This window comes from Sorex araneus, chromosome 4 (assembly GCF_027595985.1).
Source record: "Sorex araneus isolate mSorAra2 chromosome 4, mSorAra2.pri, whole genome shotgun sequence".
In the NCBI taxonomy this organism is placed as follows: Eukaryota; Metazoa; Chordata; class Mammalia; order Eulipotyphla; family Soricidae; genus Sorex; species Sorex araneus.
The window spans coordinates 73,400,975-73,420,549 of NC_073305.1; the positions used below are offsets into that span (position 1 = coordinate 73,400,975).

At 53.1% G+C, this 19,575-nt stretch overlaps 1 protein-coding gene across 10 annotated transcripts in view; it reads left to right on the forward strand.

The window, feature by feature from the left end:
- The window catches only part of EPN2 (epsin 2), a 77,289-nt gene that overhangs the window by 37,844 nt on the left and 19,870 nt on the right, over window positions 1–19,575 (forward strand). For 5 of the 10 annotated variants that reach the window (XM_055134686.1, XM_055134688.1, XM_055134685.1 and 2 more), the window contains 3 exons: window positions 705–876; window positions 2,973–3,739; window positions 5,885–6,055. The exons of 1 other annotated variant lie outside the window; for it this stretch is intronic. In XM_055134686.1, the coding sequence (XP_054990661.1) occupies window positions 3,145–3,739; window positions 5,885–6,055 (766 nt within the window). In that variant the 5' untranslated portion in view covers window positions 705–876; window positions 2,973–3,144. The remainder of the gene's footprint in view (window positions 1–704; window positions 877–2,972; window positions 3,740–5,884; window positions 6,056–19,575) is intronic. 4 more of the 10 variants (XM_055134691.1, XM_055134689.1, XM_055134690.1 and 1 more) reach the window with 2 other exon arrangements.

The window sequence follows — 19,575 nt, forward strand, 5'->3', positions numbered from 1 at the left end:
TGGGGAACCCAGGCCAGCTGCATTCAAAGCAGATGCCCTCCCCACTGTTCTGTCACTGTCCCTACTCTGGGTTTCTTCTGTCTTACACTCATGCTGTATTGAGTCATCCTTCCGAGGACTCTGTGTTTTAGAGACTCCAGCAGATCTTATGGGGCGGGTCCTGCCCAGAGGTGCTGTTCTGACTGGCTGTAGTCCATGTCAGAGGCGGCTGGCCTCTTCCTCCAGAGGCCCAGGGGCTCAGCGGTGCCCTGGTGACCTGGTGGCTCTCCTGCAGGGACGTGGGGTCCAATTAGAGCTCTCAGGGCTCACCCGAAGATGCCAGGACAAAGTGGGTGCAGCTGTGCCCTTGGCATCATATCTCCCTCAGGAAAAAGTTGTTTTAATTCATCATTGTATTCACCTGGGGCCATTTTTCCTGTTTCTGATTGGACGATTTGTGCTTGTGCTTAATCAAAACAGCTTCATGCATGTTCTGGGGAGAAGGGTGGCAGAGGGCCTTTTGCCGGCTTCTCTGAGAATCGGGGCAGTGGTGCTTGCTGTGTGTCAGCTGGAATGACAAACGGAAGTGCTGGTGGTCCCTGTACAGGCTGGGGCAACGGGCACTCAGTGCATCTGATGCCGTTGCTGACTGTGATGAGCATTTGCAGGACTTGCAGCTGGGAGGTGCTCATTAAAAACCAAAGTCCTCTCTTTTCCTTTTCCAGGTCTGTCCCATCTCTGCCAGCAAGTCTCTGAATCCGCCAGAAATCTCTGAATGTTGCTGTGAATGAAAGGCCCAATTAACTCAGATGTGCAGGTCACTGTGGAAGATTTTAATCCCTTGCTGCCCTGAGAGGCTTTAGAAGATTTCTTAGCGCTGGTCAGATCAGTGAAGAGGTAGGATATGTCTCCTTCAGCAGAAGCCCAGGTCCGGGCTTAGTGTGGAGGCAGGGTTCTTGGCATATTTGAGGGTGCGAGGTGGAGGCTGTAGTGGCTGGAGCAGATGTGGCGATTGTCACCGGATGAAACTCCTCCATTTCTGTATTGCTGCATGTGGTCAGTGGGCATTGTGTGTCCCGTGTGCCCTCCCGCCACTCACCTCTGTCCGCTGGCTTTCCACATGCTGTGTGTGTGGGAGACCTGGCCCTGGGGAGGTGGTTCCCCAGCATGCGCCGCACATACGCCCTGGGCTGCAGGGACTGCGTGGGAGAAGGGCCCCGACCTAGGAATGTCCATTTTGAAATTGGCCCTACATCCTCCTCTCTCACAGGAAACACAGTCCTGGCCTGGCGGGGGTTTATGATTTTTAAGGGAGACAACCTGACGAGTGGTTGCCTGGGCCCCTTACCCAACCTGGAGGAGCCCAGCAGACTGTGGTAGGGTGGAGTGGAGGGCATTGTCTGTGTGCCCCAGACCCTAGCCAGGCTGTGATCTCCTCCCTCTCCCCCCTCCGCGCCCCCCCCCCCCCCCGGCAGTCCTTGGAGCCCTCCTGATTCATAGTGGACTGGTGACTGAGATCACCGCGTCCCCTTTCCCACTCAGTTCCCCACTTCCCTCAGTTCTAACGACCACGCTGCGGCTTCTTTCTGGGAGTGTCTAGATGGCCCCCAGCACCGCGCGCTGGGTTGGTGGTTCTGTCGTTGGCGTCCAGAGCTGCTCAGTGCTCACCTTTGTCTCCTGCCAGATAGAGGGCAGAGACTTCTCATCTGTTTCATTGGTTAACTCCAACATCCATCCTTGCGCCTATTGAGGTGCCCTGGTCTGGATCTGCAGTACTATTTTTTTTTTCTTTTTGGGTCACACCGGCATTGCTCAGGGCTTACTCCTGGCTCTGTGCTCAGGAATTACACCTGGCGGTGCTTGGGGGATCATATGGGATGCTGGGAATCGAACCTGGGTCAGCTGCGTGCAAGGCTAACACCCTACCCGCTGTGCTATTGCTCCAGCCCCTGCAGTACTAGTAACGAGAGTGTCCGGCATCCATTATTGCACCTCAGTGTCCTCTTCCCCCCACCGGTGTATAAGGCCTTTATCCACGCTCAGCTCTGTAGCCGGCTCTCAGCTCTTCTCTGTGTCAGGCAGAGTGCTAGTTCTCTTGGTACTTTGTGAACAGAAGTGATGGGGTCCCCAGAGTCACAGACTCAAGCCTGCTGTTGGGGACGCAGACCTCACTGACTTGGGGAATGTTTCTTCTGGGGAGAGAAGTGTGGACACATGTATTTGTGCTGGGTGAATCCTTTAAGGTGTAACCCTTTCAGAAATGACGGGATTGGGTAAGAACGATGTGGGGGTGGAGGTACAGGAGATAAACCCATAGAACCAGATTATTTTTATTTCTCCAATAGGAGCTACCTCCAGTGGTTCTGGGGAAGCAGCCTGGGGCTGCTTCTGGCACTGCTGAGCCTACTGGTACTTGGCTAGCGGTGCTCGGGCTCCACAGAACTTGAGACCTAACTTAGTACACGCGAGGCCATGTGTGGACTCTTCCATTTGAGCTCTTTCCCCCAGTCCAGAGCCAGACTGTTACTATAGTCTGTAGGGAACAGTGTTGAGATAGAGCTGTAGTGCTCACGGTCTCTTCCTGGGATCTGTGCTCAGGTGTTTGGTGGTTTTCTTTTCTTCTTTAGAAAAAATTTTTTTAATTAAAAGAAGTGTTTTTGTGTCTGGTTCACACCCGAATGGTGCTCCTCAGGGTTTGCTCCTGGCTCTGTGCTCAGGAATCACTCTTGCTGGCTCGGGGGCAGTAAGAGTTAATGAGGATCGAACCCAGGTCAGCCATGTACAAAGCCAACGCCCTACCTGCTATATGCTCTCTCCAGTTCAGTTCTTGTAGTTTTGCAAGAAAGATGGAATCTCATCTTCCTAGGGAGGAAGGGGTAGTCTGTCATCTCCTCCTGACACCTCTGTACCTGCTGGTGACAGAAATGTCTCACTGTTGCTTGCTTTTGGCCCTGGGAGTGGTGGCACAGTCAGTATTTTCTTTCTTTCTCTAGGTCATGGCTTCCAGCCCTTCAGACTTGAACCTCAAGAGGAGGAAATGACCGTCAGGGCACTTGCTCCGGATCTGTTTTAAAGACTAAACTTTGCGGGGCTCAGACTTGCCCAGGACAGAAAATTGGCTTTTTCTGAAGGGCTTTACATTGTTCTGTAACTAGGAGAAGAAAAATGACGACTTCATCCATTAGACGGCAGATGAAAAACATTGTGAACAATTATTCGGAAGCGGAAATCAAAGTCCGGGAAGCCACCTCCAATGACCCCTGGGGCCCCTCCAGCAGCCTGATGACGGAGATTGCGGACCTGACCTACAATGTGGTGGCCTTCTCCGAGATCATGAGCATGGTGTGGAAGCGGCTCAACGACCATGGCAAGAACTGGCGCCACGTGTACAAGGCGCTGACGCTGCTGGACTACCTCATCAAGACCGGCTCTGAGCGGGTGGCCCAGCAGTGCCGCGAGAACATCTTCGCCATCCAGACCCTGAAGGACTTCCAGTACGTCGACCGTGACGGCAAGGACCAGGGTATCAACGTGCGTGAGAAGTCAAAGCAGCTGGTGGCCCTCCTCAGGGACGAGGAGCGGCTGAAGGCGGAGCGGGCCCAGGCCCTCAAGACCAAGGAGCGCATGGCCCAGGTGGCCACAGGCATGGGCAGCAACCAGATCACCTTCGGGCGAGGCTCCAGCCAGCCCAACCTTTCCACTAGCTACTCGGAGCAGGAGTATGGCAAGGCCGGGGGGTCGCCCGCTTCCTACCATGGCTGTAAGTAGTGGAAATGCTCCCTGTGCCCTTCGAGGGTGCTGGCTGTGGCAGGCCAGGTAGTGCCTAGGGGCTGGAGGAGGACTTGCTTCTGTGCATGGCCCAGGCCATACACGCTCTGGTCTGCACTGTTATGACTCCACAGTGGACTTGGGGTCCTCGGGTACCCGACTCACGGTCTGGAGACCTGCTCTGTGTCCTGGGCCTGCCCGTGTGTGCAGGGGTGCATGGAAGGAAGTTGGGCACAGCAGGCAGGCGGGGCGTGCCTGTCGCTGCCTCAGGGGTCAGCCTGCTGCTAAGTCTGGGGAAAGAGTGCGGGGTGCAATATTTGGAGGAACAGATGCTGTTTCCTTATAATCCTGTTCCTTCTTCTCGTACGAAATGTCTGTGACTGGGCTGCAGGTCTCCTGACTGGCTCAGTGTTTGCTTCTGCTTCTGCGGCACCAAAGGTGAGACATGGGGTGTTGGTGTCTCCAAACGAGGGAGCAAGCACAAACCCCTGCAGGCGTCCACAGGACGAGGCTCCCTCCATCGAACGTGGGGAAGCATTTTCGGTGATGTGGCTGCATGGCTAGATCTGCTGGGTGGGGCTTCTCTGGGCTCTTGTTTTGCATGTCACATTACTCTGGGCTTTTGCCCAGTGTTCAGAGGAGATATCAGCTGACAGAAGTGGGGTTCAGAACCCCTGGATGTTGGTCCTCATAAACCACATTGCATTGGCATCCTGCCCACTCGATGGCAGTGGCCCAGCATGTGCTCCCTTCTGCCATGCCACACAGCCAGTGTGGTGGCCCTGGCAGTCTGTGGTGTGGGGTGGGCATGCAACACTTGGGTCTTCGGGCTCTGAAGACACGACACTGGTCCCTGCACCCGTGCTTTCTTTATTCTTTTTTTAAAATTAGTGACACTTTGTCAGCATAGCTGAACTTTTTCTTTCCCCCACCTTGTATTTTTGTTGTTGTTTTTTGTTTTGGGCCACACCCAGAGGCGGTCAGGGCCTACTCAGGTTTGGGGCTTGGGGCTCTCTTCAGGCAGTGCTCAGGTCATCTTGTGGTTCTGGGGGCAAAGCCTGGACCTCATACCTGCAAGGACATAATTAGCCCATTGAGCTATTTCTCTGGCACCAGATTTTTTTTTTTTAAAGAAAATTGTTATTTGCTTAGTCAGTGGTATTATTTATCGTTTATTTATTATTTCTTAGTTAGTTCTACTACCAGACCACCTCCTAATATTTCCTGCTTTTGCAGGTTTTAGCTGGTTCTAAGCAGCATTGTGAGAAATAATGTCAAATGTATCAAATAGGAGATTTCGTATAAAATCACACTCCCCACCTTGAGGAATTATTAGGAATTATTGCTATCCAGTTTGAAGTAGGTTAGCATTTTCTTGTCCCCTTACTGGCTGTTGCCATTCCAATCCCCTTAGTTTGAGTTGCTCTGTTGTGACTTTGTGAGACCACTTCAGGGCCAGAGAAGAGTGGGAGGGGCTGGCGCCATAGTACAGTGGCAGGTGCTTGCCTGGCGTGCAGCTCCCTGGGTCAATCCCAAGTATCCCATGTGCTCCCTCCCCCCAGCTCCTTAGGAGTGGTCCTGAGTGCAGAGCTGAAGTCCCCAGAACTGCTGGTGTGGCCCCCAAAACACAAAAAGAGGGTGGGGGGTATTGTGGGGTGGGGTGATGTGGGATTTTCCAGAAATTTCCCCTTGGGCTCAGTTACACCAAAAAGCGAAGCTGCCCTTTCAGAAGTAAAGTTGTGTGTGTCTCAGGGCGCCCAGACACCCTTACTGTGGGCCTCGGCTGCCATGGCTTCCCCTTCGGCGAGTGGCCGTGTGTGAGAGACGCTCTGCCCAGCACAGCCCTGCGGCCAGTATTCTCGGGGCTGGGGAGTCCTCGCAAGTAGTGGCGGTGTGGCCCGCTTCATTCGAACTTTGTGGGGCGTGCAGGGGTGTGCCTGGGCCGGCCTGGACTGGCCTCTCATCACAGGCGCGTTGTGCCCCCAGCGGGTCGGCTGCCGAGCCAGGCTCCCTGCTTCGTGACTCCTGGCCCACAGGCTGCACTCCAGGCACCAGCCACCAGCCTTGCCTGCACCTCTGCTGCTCCCTCCCTCTAATGGCCTGTCTCTCTCTGTGTGTGTGTGTCCCTGCCCCACAGCGCCCGAGGCCTCGCTGTGCCCTCAGCACCGCACGGGGGCCCCGCTGGGTCCGAGCGAGGAGCTTCAGCCACTGAACCAACGCCACCCTTTCCTGCCGCACCTGGGGCTGGCCTCCCGCCCAAATGGTGACTGGTCCCAGCCTTGCCTCACTTGTGACCGCGCAGCCCGAGGTGGGACGGCGGTTTGCTTTTCTCCTTCCTAGAAATGCCGGGTGCTTGCCGCGGGTGAACTTGAGTCAGTACAGCCAACTCTCTCCCTGCCTCCTTCGATGCCTCTTGGTCCAGCTGCCCTCGGACCAAGGGCCCTGTCTACCTGCTCACATCGTAACTTGCCCCTTGCTGTCTGGGCACAGCGTGGGTGCTTCTTTCCTCCTGTGGCGCTCCCGGCGTCCTGGCTTGTTGAGTCAGAAACCGGTGTGGCGGGGGAGCTTGACTCTGACAGAGCCAGGTGAACCCCAAGCCTCCACCGACAGCTGCTGGAAGCCACTGCCCTTGATGTGATGATACTGCCCAGCTGAAGACAAACTGGGATTGTTTTTGCTTCTCAGCCAACACCACCCTTTCTGAAAGCCCCATTACCGTGGTAAAACAGAGAGTTAGCTGTACTGTCGATTCTAGGTCAGCATTTGACGATACCGAATTCACTGGGTAACTGAAAATGGGGCTTTTCTTTCGACTGATTCATAATGTATCTTGTTCAGGGCCTGCAGTGATTAAAGGCTAAATGGGAAGCAGATTCCTTACGTCACTAGCACTGCCTTTTGTGCCCCCACTTGTTTTCCCAGGCAGGGCCCCTGCTCTATGGAGCTGCAGGGACTCCGGGCCCTGGCATGGCTACTGCTCGTTCATGCCTTGTCACATGAACGAGCATGTAAGGCCACTCCTGTCCGACGTGGGGAATCGTGTGACCACGGGATTTGGCTCTGGGGTGCTTTCTCTTGGGCCACCAGGTTCTCTTGACACTGTTGATAAGATTTTGTGAGCGAACTAGCTCTGTACCCTAGAGTACCCTAGAGAACAGAAAAGTCTGAGTGTTTGTTTTTTTTTTTTTGCTTTTTTTGGGTCACACCCGGCGATGCACAGGGGTTACTCCTGGTTCTACACTCAGGAATTACTCGTGGCGGTGCTCAGGGGACCATATGGGATGCTGGGATTCGAACCCGGGTCAGCCACGTGCAAGGCAAATGCCCTACCCGCTGTGCTATCGCTCCAGCCCCAAGTCTGAGTGTTTTAAAGGCTCAATCAAAGATGCTTGTGTTAGACGCCTGTTTCTCCCTTCATACTCAGGTTGTTTCTGGGAGGGTCCCATGTTCCTCAGAACCTGTCTTGGTTTTTCGTTTGCTTTTATTTATTTTTCATCATCATTATTATTATTATTATTATTATTATTTGCTTTTTGGGTCACACCTGGTGATGTACAGGGATTACTCTTGGCTCTGCACTTAGGAATTTACTCCTGGTGGTGTTTGGGAACCATATGGGATTCTGGGACTCGAACCTGGGTCAGCCATGTGCAAGGCACATGCCCTATCCGCTGTGCCTCTAGTCCCTTTATTTGCTTTTATTTGGGGACCATACCCAGGAATATTCGGGAACTGTTTGTGACTCAGGGGTCACTACTGGTGGGGCAGGGGGAGCATATGTGGTGCTGGGGCCCTAACCTCGGTCAGCTGCATGTAAAGCAAGTACCATAACCCCCGGACTCTTCTCCAGACCCCCAAGAATCCCCCCTTCGGTGTCCTAGGTTGCATTGTGTGCAGAGGTGGAAGGTCTGTTTTAATTATCAGTAGTTCTTTTTCTTAGGGTTGTTCCCTGCCCCGTGGCTCTTCTGGGAGAAGGTGTCTTTCCTGTTAGTCAGGCCCCTCCACAGCACAGATAGTTGCCTGCCATGGGTTCCTCCCCACACACCTGCCGTGACAAGTAGCTCGGGGTATCATAGGCACTCGGGTTTCTGATGCCCTTCAACTCTGGAAGGAGCCAGGGATAAGAATGATTTATTTTGACTCTTTCTCATGCCCCAGGTAAGGGTTGGGCATGTCACATGCTGTCACATTTTGTCCATTGTGCCACATTCTCACTCCCTGCCCTGCACCTTACCTTCCTGTCACCGGGTGCTGTTGGGAAGCAGGAACAGGGTCCTGTCCCTCTCACTTCTGTTTCTTTCTGCCTAACGTGTTGAGCAGAAGGTCAGTGCTTGCATGCACACTGGAATCCAGTACCAACCATTAGGAAACAGTCTCTCGAGCAGTGGACAGTGTTCAGGGTGGGTGCTGGTGCACTGGCCTGCACTCCGGGCTGGGCTGGGCTGGGCTGCAGAGGCCCACTGCTGAGGGGCTTGGGGCCATATGGAATGCCAGGGGTTGAAATGGGGTCGGCTATGTGCAGGGCAGGTGCCCACCTCCTGTTCTATCTCTCCAGCCCCAAGTGTTCGTCTTTTGGAAGTACTTCTTGTAGGATTTTACAGAAATAGAAATGTTTTGCATATTTGTATAGTTTGTGTATTTGTATATTTGTATAGTTTCTTGATGCTTAATATTGATTTTAGCCACATGATTCAGTTGCTCGTATTTTAGTAATAGAATTTTTTTTTTTTTTTGGGTCACACCCGGTGATGCACAGGGGTTACCTTCTGGCTTTGCACTCAGGAGTTACTCCTGGCTGTGCTCAGCCAGTTTTTTACACACACACACACACACACACACACACACACACACACACACACCCCTATATTTTGTTCAATGGGGTGTTGCCCCATACCTGCTGGGAAGCCAGATTTTTACACACACACACACACACACACACACACACACACACACACACACACACACACACACACACCCCCCTATATTTTGTTCAATGGCGTGTTGTCCCATACCTGATGGTGCTCAGGGCTTACTCCTGGTTCTGTGCTCATGGATCATTCCTGGAAAGTGCTGGGGATTCAACCGGGCCAGCTGCATGTAAGGCAAATGCGGTGAAGTATCACAGAATCTGGGACACATGTCTGACCTAGATGGTGGGCTGAGCCTGGCCATGCTTGCTTGCTGGACATGGTGTCCGGTTCTCTTCAGCGGGAGGCTGGGGCTTTGAGTCACAGTCACAGACCTCACACCTACCTTCAGCAGCCAGAAACGGGGGGTGCCGATGGAATCTGTCTCCTCAGGAGGTGCTTCGTCCAGCTCTGCCGTGACCAACCTCCTGACCAGTTCACTCACTGTCCCCCCGACTCCGTTTCTCTGCTTCCGGCTGGCAAGTGTGTGAATGTGAGAGAAGAAACTACTGCTGTTTCCATGATTGTGTGGTGTGTGTCCTCATTATAGCATACAAAGTGCAAGAAGATGAAAAAGCAATCCTGTCATCTGTTATACGGACAGCTGTTGGAGTTACTGGCTTCTGGAGCTCTTCTCCAAGCGTTCTGTTTGTCTGTTTCTGTTTCTGAGTCACCCACTCAGTGGTGCTTAGGAGTCACTCCTGGCTCTGCTCTTGGGAATCGCTCATGGTAGTGCTTAGGGGAGCAGATGGCACGCTAAGGATTGGACCTAGGTCAGCGGCAGGCAAGGCCAACTCCTTACCTACCAAACTAACACCCTGGCCCCTCCCAGTATTTCTTTCCTGCAACTGTAGGAAGGTTGTAGATGCTGTGCTGTGCTCCTGTTTTATTTCATCATCTAGTCACAGAGCATGTTCTGATTAACCCAGAACTCTAAGCTTCGCACAGCTGCACTCAGCACTCTGCAACCCCAGCGACTTGTATTAGCTGCCTGCACTGGGGAGGGGTTGGGGGCCCCATTTTGTGGTTTTGACAAGGTTCTTAAGTGAGAGAAGTTGAAAGTCAACTCAGGGACCCATATTCCCCCAGACTGCTGTCCTCCCAGACACGGCTCAGGGTCTGGCCTGTGCCCCATGGAAATAGAACAAACCTCCTGTCCTGTGGTGTGCAGATAATAAAGGCTTATTCAAGGGCGGTGCATAGGTCCATGCAAAAAGTGCCTGTTTTCAGAACATTAGTTATGTGTCCATTCGTAAGCTTCCATGTGCCTTTGACCATGCTGTTGGCAGTGAGGGGCTCCCAGTCTGGGAGCCCGTAAGGCCTTGTTCTGAGTTGTCTTCTGGTTCCGGAGAGGCGAATGGTTGAACAAATGCCCAGGGGTAGCTTTGGGAGGGAACTGGACAGGCAGTTTGGAACTTCTATGACCTGGGAGTTGTTCTCGCTCCTGTCACTGTGGGGCTGGGTCGGTGAATGGAGAGACTGGGGCTGCCCTGCTAGCTACTGCCGACCCCTGTGCAGTGACCACAGATGCTCCCCTTCAGCTAACTCCTTAGCGGCCATTCTTATGATAATACTGTTGTACAATCTGATGATGATGATGATGATGATGATGATGATGATAATAATTTTTTTGTCTTGCTTTCTTCATGTATTTGCCTTAGTGCTACAGCCTTGCATTTTCAACCCATGACCCATCTTGGGTGATGAGGTGGGACCGTGCTAGTACTTTCTCACTGCCTGTGTGAGGAAGCCACCCCCAGTAGGGGCGCATTGCCTTTCAGGATCAGAGTCATCTCTAGGTTCTCTCTGGCATCAGTGGCGTCATGACAGACTCTGGACCAAAAGCTTTTCTAAGCTTTCTGCAGGTTCACTCTCATGCATTGTCGCGCTTTATAGGAGATTATTGGAACATTGCAGAATCTTTGCAATCATGCCAATTAGCCAGGACCCAGATTGGGTACAGGGATTGGTTTTGTGTTTATGTGTGTGTCTAAGATCTGGTAGTAATTGAATAGAAGGAAACTGCTGTCATCTTAAACTGGGCTTCCAGTTAAAAGTAACAGCGACAGTTGCTTTTCTGAGAAGCTACTGTTGACATTGAACTTATTGTTTGGGTGGGGGGTGGGCGCGCACCTCACGGTGCTCAGGGTTTACGCCAGGCTCTCTGCTCAGGCAGGGGTTCATATGGGAGTCTGGGATTGAGCTCCAGTAGGCTGTGTGAAAGGCAGACACCTTCTCCACTGTACTGTCTTCACCCAGCATTGTCTTGGACTCCATATATATATATATATATATATATATATATATATATATTTTTTTTTTTTTCCTCTTGATGGGGGACCACACCCAGTGATGCTCCAGGCTTCCTCCTGGCTCTGCTTTCAGAAATCACTCCTGGCAGATGCTGGGGACAAAACCCAAGTTGGCCTGGTGCAACATGAGTGCCCTACTAGCTGTGCTGTCTCCTGCGCTGGCCTCTTACTCTTGTGACCTTTGAGGTCTCTCAGAACTGCTCCTTTTCTGAGAGGGTCCACCCTTCTCTGGGTGGTGCCTCAGTTTCTTCCTCTCCAAAGAGCTCGGGGGATTTGCATCTCAGAGGGTTGTGTTCCTCCTGTCTTCTTCAATGCTGGGTGGTTTCTTCTTACTATTTTACAATAGGCTTACAGTGAGCCTATTTTCTGAAGCTCATTGCCAGGCGCCTTGCCTACTTCAGCAGGTCCATCAGCAGCTGCCATCTGTTGTTCCAGAGACTGGATTCTCTGCCTTTTGTCTCTGCCTCTGGCTCAGCTTCCTGCTCAGCTTCTTGCTCTCTCCATCAGGCAGAGTGGGGCGGAATGTGCCCATTGATGGGCTCTACCTCCTTCCCTCCTTGGGTTTCAGCTTTTGTATCTGTGACGTAAAGCCTCAGACCCCCAGATCTCTGGTGAGTTAGAGCTCTGGAAGTCATGGTCTTTGTCTAGCTTCCACCGGAAACTGCATGTAAGAGTGTGTTGATACATGTTGTGCTCCCATTGCCTGCCAGCACGGAAGCTTGTGCAGAGGAAGGTCGGAGTCTCCGCCGGGGCCTGAGGGGTGGCCTGACTGCAGCAGGTCAGCAGAGGTACCGATGGGCTAAGTGGGCCTGTTGGGCTGGTGCCAGCTGGGCTCTTGCCATGTGCCTGCCCTGCTCTGTTGGCTGGCAAGGGTAGGGAGAGATGATGGATGAGTTGGGTTGGGGAGTCATTTGTGAATCAGGTTGAGCCCCATGGTTCATCCTGTGGCACAGTTGGGAGAAGAGGTAGTTGAGAAGGTGGATGGGAATGAGTTTTCCTACCCACTTAGGGAGTAGAAGTAGAACACAGCCTGTGGAATATTCTAGAACTGAATGCAGCAGGTGAGATCTGTCTCCCAGGGAGCAGTGGCGTCTTGAAGCAGAGAAGTCTAGGCTCACTCTCTTGGGGAGTACAGGTGCCGTGCCGCCAGTTCTGGTGTGACTCAGAGGCCGGCTTTGGCTTGCCTGCGGAATGGTGCTGACTCGGTGGCTTCCTGCAGCTCCAGATGACAGGCACAGGCTGTCGTAGAAATTCCAATGGTGGACAAGCCCAGCCTGCCCCTGGGAATTCTCATTGCTCTTTCCTGGCTCTTCCCCGGGCTGGTCATGATGGTATCGACAGGCCTGGGGTGCTTCTAGGCTATACGCTCCCCCACTCCTGTGCCACCCACATCCTCCCCTCCCATGTCTGCCCCTCAGACAGCAGTCGTATGGGCCTGGGGGCTCCATCTCACCCCCTTCCAGATCAGGCCACACTTTCTGGGGGGTGGGGTGTCAGGGCCTGCAGGAGAGAGAGTGCTTGCCTCGCAGATGGCCAGTGTGGATTCGATCTCTGCCCTGCCGGGAGTGAGCCCTAGTGCAGAGTCAGTAGTAAGCTCCAAGCACCACCGTGTGTGGCCCCAAGAACATACCGACAAAAAACAAACAGAAAAGGACCAGTCTGGAGTGCTGAGCCTCTGTTCGCGCCATGTGGATGAAGGGTGTCGGGTCAGTGAGGGCCAGGGCTGGGTGGGCAGGAACATCCTGGGTGTAAGGAGTCTCTTGGCTGTGCCTGTATCTGCCCAAGCTTGCCATTCCCAGGCTGCTCATCTCTCTGTCTCCTCGCATCCTCCAGGCTCAGGCCACCCTTTGCAACTCTCTTGTTTATACCACCTTGGACCTTCGCCCTGTGAGTGAGGGTCCATTCTGCTTAGCCTCTTCGCCCTCTGCCCCAGGCTTCTGCTCCTTCCTACCCTCTGACACGCTGTGTGACCCTTCATGGCAGTATTTGTGTGCATTGTCTTTCCTTACTGGGACACAGTCACCTGTCGTGCGCCGCTTCGTCCAGTGAAGAAACACGCAACTCGGAGATCCTTTTGGCTGCGATTTATTTAGGAACTTTCTCATGCGTTAGAGAAGAAATCAGGAAAGGGGACGTGGAGTAAGGCGGAAAAAGGGACTCATGAGGGAGAACCCACTAGCTAGGTGACCTCCCCCCTTATATACCTCTCCCTGCCTGCTTATGCCCACGTGTCCGCATCTGATAGGTTAGTCACAGCTTATGGGCGTGGCAAGACATCCTGTTTCCTTATTAGGAGTTGTTTTCGAAGCACACAGGTGTTGATTACAAAGAGCGCTACAAAGCATGGTCCCATGGTGGCTCTCCACAGTCACCCATTTACAGGGATTCCGAACATGGTGTCTGACAGAGAGTGGGGGAGGTCGGGCCTTTGAGCAGCTTCAGGAAGCAAGCCTGGGACTGACTTCTGAGACTTGACTTTGGGTTCTTCCCTGCTCTGTGGGAGGGAGCCCTTTCACCTCTTTGTGCCCAAGTTATTTCTCTGTGAAAAGACTGATAAAAAGCAAGGCCTTCATGGTCAGGCCCGTCTCTCCTGGCTGGGCGACCTTGAGCAAGTCCTGTTGTCTCAGAGCTTTGGGCGTGATCTGAGAGTCGAGGGTTAGGAGGGAGGGTGGAGCCCTCCCGAACCGAGGGTCCAGATACCCTGTGAGTACTGGGTAAGTGTCACTTCTCATGGCTCTTCCTGACAGTCCTAGGAGCGCCTGTGTCTGTGCTGCAGACGGGGAACTGAGTGCAGAGAGTGGCCTCTGTGCTGAGGTTCTGTGTGGAGGGAGAGTGGCAGTTCCCAGGTCTGGGCGGGCAGCCAGATAGCCCCCGCTCATGCCCCGAACACTCGCTGAGGTCGGGCCAAGACAAGCGAGTGAGGGATGTGGTTCTGTGTGTGGCGCCTGTGCGTGGAGCGTGTGTGAGCAGGCACTCAGAGCGTTTCCCGGGCAGTCAGGGCAGACAGCTGCAGCCGTCCTCTGGGCAAGAGGAGGGATTCTACTTCCTCTTCTGCCAGTGTCTGAAAATCAGCCATGGGCATCGCCGTGTTCTTCAGTACGCGTCTTTCCCTGGAGAGAGGGAGGCTGTCCTCACGGCGGGAGCCGCCCCACTCACGCTGCCGTCCTCAGAATGCCCACGATGGCTTTGTCCAAAGTGAGGCCATCCCGGCCCCAGGCTGCCTGTGCAGTGTCTGGTGGTGGCCCAGCCCAGCTGCCTGGGCTGAGGCGCAGAGGACGGCCCGCACACAGCGGCTCTTTGTCTGCAGCTGCCGGCCTGTGCCTGGTATGGCGTGGGCTCCTGTCTCACCCTGCCCTGGTGTAACCCAGAGATGATCTCCAGAGTCTGGTCGTAGTCAGTCACTCGGCCAGCACTGTCTGAGGGTGAAGGTCTTGTGAGTGCAGGGTGGGCCTGGTTTGTTCCCATGCCCTCTCACCCCGTCTCCGTCTGAAGGGTGCACTTCCTGTCTTCTGCCGCTCGGGCTCTCCCACTCTCTCTACACTCACTCTTTTAACTCGGGTAACCTGAACTTATCCTCTCTTCATTTGCCTTTTTTACTCAAAGCTCTCTCTCTCCCTCCCTCCCTCCCTCCCTCCCTCCCTCCCTCCCTCCCTTTCTCTCCCTCCCTTCCTCCCCCCCCCTCTCTCTCCCTCTCCCTTCCTCCCCCTCTCTTGCTCTCTCCCTCCCTTTCTCTCCCTTTCTTTCTCTCCTTCCCTCCCTCCCTCCTTCCCTCTCCCTTCCCCTCCCTCCCTCCCCCCTGTCTCTTCCTCCCCCTCTCTCCCTCTCTCCTGCCCCCTTTCTCTCTCTCCTCCCATGAGGCTGAAATGTGAGTGCTGGGTAGGGCCTTCTGCAGTGCTGCTGGGCCGGCCTGTCCTCAGTGACCGAGGCTTATCACTGACTCAGGAAGTGGTCCGTGGAACTTCAGGAAGATGTCGCCACTTGAAAACCCAGTTAACACTTGAGTGTAGTTGAGTAACAAGGAAGGAACTTGGCTGGACTGGAGAACTGGGCGCCTGAGAGAGGAGGCGGCTCTGGGCTCAGTGTCCCACCCTCGGATGTGCCAAGAGAGGAGGATGGCCGTGTCAGATGCCCCCCATGGCTGCTGCTCTGGGGGACAGTGGGCAGGAGCGCCCCTGAACTCCAGCTGCGGGATGCTGGGCTGCAGCAGGGCGGGCCGTGGGGCTACATGCATCCTCTGGCCCTGCTGCTTAAGCTGAAGCGGAAACCCAGCGAGGGCAGCCTGGTGTAGCCTTGGCGTCGTCAGCAGCAGATGGGCCAGGGTACAGCTAGTGGGGCTTCACAGCGCCAGCCAGAGACACATTCTGCAAGTACTAGGCACGTACGAGCTTTCCTAGAAGTCACAGTGCTGGTCCTGGCTGCCGGTAAGGCCTGCCACAGCTCTGTCCCCTTGACTCAGCATGTATGCACGTGCTTGCTGTTGAAGTACTTTCTAGGAAAATTGCAAAACGACTGATGAGAAGCAGTTTCCTGTTTTTCTATTACCTTGACTGCTCTTCTTTCAAAATGACTTGAAATTGGCCAGCCGACCTTAGAAAATGTTGTCCTTTGTTGGAGGAGGGTGTTGGGGTTCGGGCATCTTCTCACAGGCTGGGGTTCCGGGGTCACTAACCCGGTAGTTTGCACAGTCCAGGCCACCAGTCCAACAGGCTTGTCCTCCTGAGCTGCATGATCTTTCATCTTTCTCTCAGCCTGTCTTGGGAGAGCGGTGCGGCTCAGTGGACTCCCTGCTTCCGCATTCCCAAGGCGTCAGCGCAGGAGGCAGAGGTGGTGCACGATGCATTTGTGGTTCCACTCGCATCGCTGCAGTGCGTCTGAACAGAAAGCATCAGCTCACTGAGAGTGGGCAATCTCTCGGACCCTTGTTTCCCGCTTTGGTTCCTGACAGCTGAGACCCTTCAGATTCTCAGCAGGACCAGGGCTTGGCCCAGGTGGTCAGTGGGCTTATTCAGGTCAGCTCACAGGTGTCTCTGTGTTTTCTGTCACCTGCATGGACACAGAGGCCATTTGTGGGGCCAGGATGTGGTCAGGAGGGTGGGAGTGTGTCTGTGGAGCCCACCCGTGCAGCCCAGCCGCCACTCGCGCCGCTGGCGGGACACTGCCGTCTCTGCTGCCAAGAGCTGTGCATCAGCTACCAGACCACAGTGTCGCGGGGAAGCCCCGTGTTTAATCTCTCATTGATGTGGTAAGCTGTTTCCATACGTGCTGGCTAGACATTGTTCCTATTCCAACAGCCACTGTTAGGGTAGACAGAAACGTGCACATGCGCTTGAGGCCGGCGGGACTCCTCAGGGGAGAGGGAGGCCACGTTTCTGCCTAAGGCCTTGCTCAGAGCCCCTCTTCCTCTCCCGACTGCACTGCTGCTTGCTGCAAAGACAGGGTATGCTTCAGATCACTCGTTTTGGAGTGAGCAACTCAGGAGATCTTCTGCTTGTTGCCTCATAATTACCACTGGGAGATAAATGAAGGGTGTGCTGTTATCACCGGAGGCTTTGCTAAGCGAACTTCCAACGAGGCTAGGCACAGGGGTGAATGGTTGATGATCCGGTTGGCAAAGTCCCATTGGGTTGAGGAGAGTCCCCCAGCACCGTCCTCCAGGACCACCTGGCCTTGTTTCCACCAGTCTGAATGGTGTCATCTCTGCTTTTTGGACACAAGAGGCCCTAATAGGTGGTCTCTGCGATGGGCACAGGTATTTGGCAGCAAGCACCGCAGAACGTGTACTTCCTGTTCCAGTATACTTGGGGGAATCAAATAAGCAAAATGACTTTAAGGACATTTTGTTACCAAATGTCTCTATTCCTAAAGAAATACTTTGGAAAAGAACCAGGGTGGTGCAGTAAGATGGGATTTGATTTAATCTTCCTAAGGAAAAAATTTGTGTATTTGATAATGGCAGCATTTTTGTTTTTGATTTATTCTTTGAATTGTTTGTATTACTTAGAATAGACATGTAATTGCTGACTTAAAAAAAAAAATTCTGTTGCTTGAGAGTAATCACAGCCAGCCCTGAGGCCCCACTGCAGACTGTTTCAGATGGCCCCTGACTGCCTTGGATTTTGTGTGTTGTTTGAAAGTTGGGTTACAGAGTATTGCTGGCTCTGCCCGTGCTGCCCCTTCCACCTCTCCTCGCCCCTCAGTGGCTGACCCTCCAAGTGCAGACCGGCCCGTGCCATCCCTTCCTGTCTCACATGCTGTAGCCTGAGCCACCTGGCAGAATCCCTCACACGTCAGGATTCATCCCCAACCTTTGACTTTCTCCTATAGGCAGACCCTAAGGAGCCCGTTTATTTTTATATTTTTTGAATTTTAAATTTTATTTTATTTCTATAAAGTTCACAATAATTTATTATGTTTATTATATTTAATATTCCAGCATCAATCCCACCACCAAGACACCTTCCACCACTATAAAGCCTGCCCCAAGCAGGACCTAAATAATTTATTTTGTATTGCTTATAAATTATCCGCTAAAAATGATAAGGAGCCAGTTTAGATGGAAAATTGGACAGATGCAGCACTTGGGGGAGACAGATCTGCTGGTTAATTTGTCCAGCTGGAAGTACTGGGAGAAGGGAGTAATGCAGTGAGAGAGCTCACAGTGAGGAGCATTTCCAAACTCATCAGCTGTGAAGCTGAGCCCTTGTCTGTCTGTCCTGCCATCTGTGTGTGCGTCCATCTGCCCACCCAACACTGCCAAACTCTGGGGATAGATGTGATGCTGTGAGGGTAGTTCTGGGTCCTCCCTGCCAAGCAGTCCTCTAGCGTGACCCACCCAGTTGCAGAGGGTGAGTGCTACCCCAGCCGGGGCGGAGGGTGGCTGGGCAGATGGGGTATGGGAACTTGTAGCTGAGTGGCCCACAGAAGCCCCTGAGCCGGGGCAGAGGGAGGCACACACAGGCCTGGGCACAAAGCTTCCCTCTGGGGATGTGGGAGCTCCCTACTGTACATCTTGCTGGCCCTCCCCAGGTGCCCATGTGCTGTGGACGCTCCTCTCCCGGCACTGCCCATCAGTGAGGGAGTCTTGTCTCATTCCTCCGAGCTGCAGCTGCACAGGAGCTGCTTAAGGCTTTGTCTAAGTGCATAGAGCAAAAATTGTCAGTATATGTCCATTATTCCAAGTCAGGGTCAAGTTTTACTTTAAATTTTGTTTTGTTTTTGGGTCATACCCGGCGATGCATAGGGGTTACTCCTGGCTCATGCACTCAGGAATCACTCCTGACAGTGCTCAGGGGACCATCTGGGATGCTGGGAATTGAACCCAGATTGGCCGTGTGCAAGGCAAGCGCCCTACCTGCTGTGCTATTGCTCCAGTGTAAAAAACTAAAGCTCGCCGAGGGGCGAGTGCACTCGCGGGCTCTCTGGGCGGCTCTGTCTCACCGCCCGCATTCAGTGCCCTGGAACCGCAGTGTGTGGACTGGATGGATCGGGATGGCCGGTGGTCAAGGACAGGCGAAGGAAGAAAGAGGACCAAGCTGGTTGCTGATTAGTTACCATTTATTCAATCTTCCATCTTTCTCATCTCCCGCACTCCCAGCTCCAGCCTCTCTATGGATCAACTGCCGCCTCTCCCTGGCTTCTCTGTCTCCTCCCCCTTCTCTCTCCCACCTTGCCTTCTAGGCTACACCCAGCCTGGTAGCAAAATCAACATAAGAAAGCCCTTCCTGAGGGCAGGGCATTCCAAAGCCCTTCCTGACTGCCAGTAGGCAAAATACCTCCTCTCCCCATTCCAAACACTCATTAACATCTTAATACTAGTTATTTTTGCATGGACATAGCAAGAGATACATTGAGGTTTGCAAGGCAGCTCTCCTGGCAACATCTTGCCACAGGCTCAGACCACAGCACTCAGGCCAGATTAATCATTCCTCACCCTAGCAGGGTCCGAATCTAGTTATCACTGTTTGGATCATGACAACATAGTGTCCATGATCAAGGTCTTAACTTACAGTTAAGCATTAGGCACTTTGGCCAGGCCCATCTTGGTGCCAGGGTAGCACACAACTCACCGCTTGCCCTGGGTCCTTCTCGTCCCACGTCGTCGGGACCCTGCTTTGGGGATGCTAGGAAGTAAGGGCAGCTGAGGCTTAGGTCAAGAGAACAGATGCCCTGGAGGAAAATATCATGTAGATTCAAATGACTCCCAGGTTACAAAAGCATAACATTTGTTAGTTAAGTCTTCCTGTGTCCATACAAAAAGGAATTGCTCTGAATAAACTATGCAAAGGACTCAAGGAGAAGAGAAAAACATTATTTACAAGTCAACAGAACACTAAGAAAGAAGCTACAAATAAACAAAGAGGAGTATGGAGCACTGTACCGGGAGTAACCCAATAAACCTAAACTACAGAGCTATGTTATCCTACACTCCAGCACCCCTCAAGTTTTACTTTAAAGCCCAAATTTTTAGGGTTGCTCTAGAAATGTTTGGGCTTCATTTTCACTGATCTTTATCATACTGAGAGTGAGTTTTTTTTTTTAAACAGTTTTTTAACACTTTTTTTTTTCTTTTTGGGTCACACCTAGCGATGTTCAGGGGGTTGCTCCTGGCT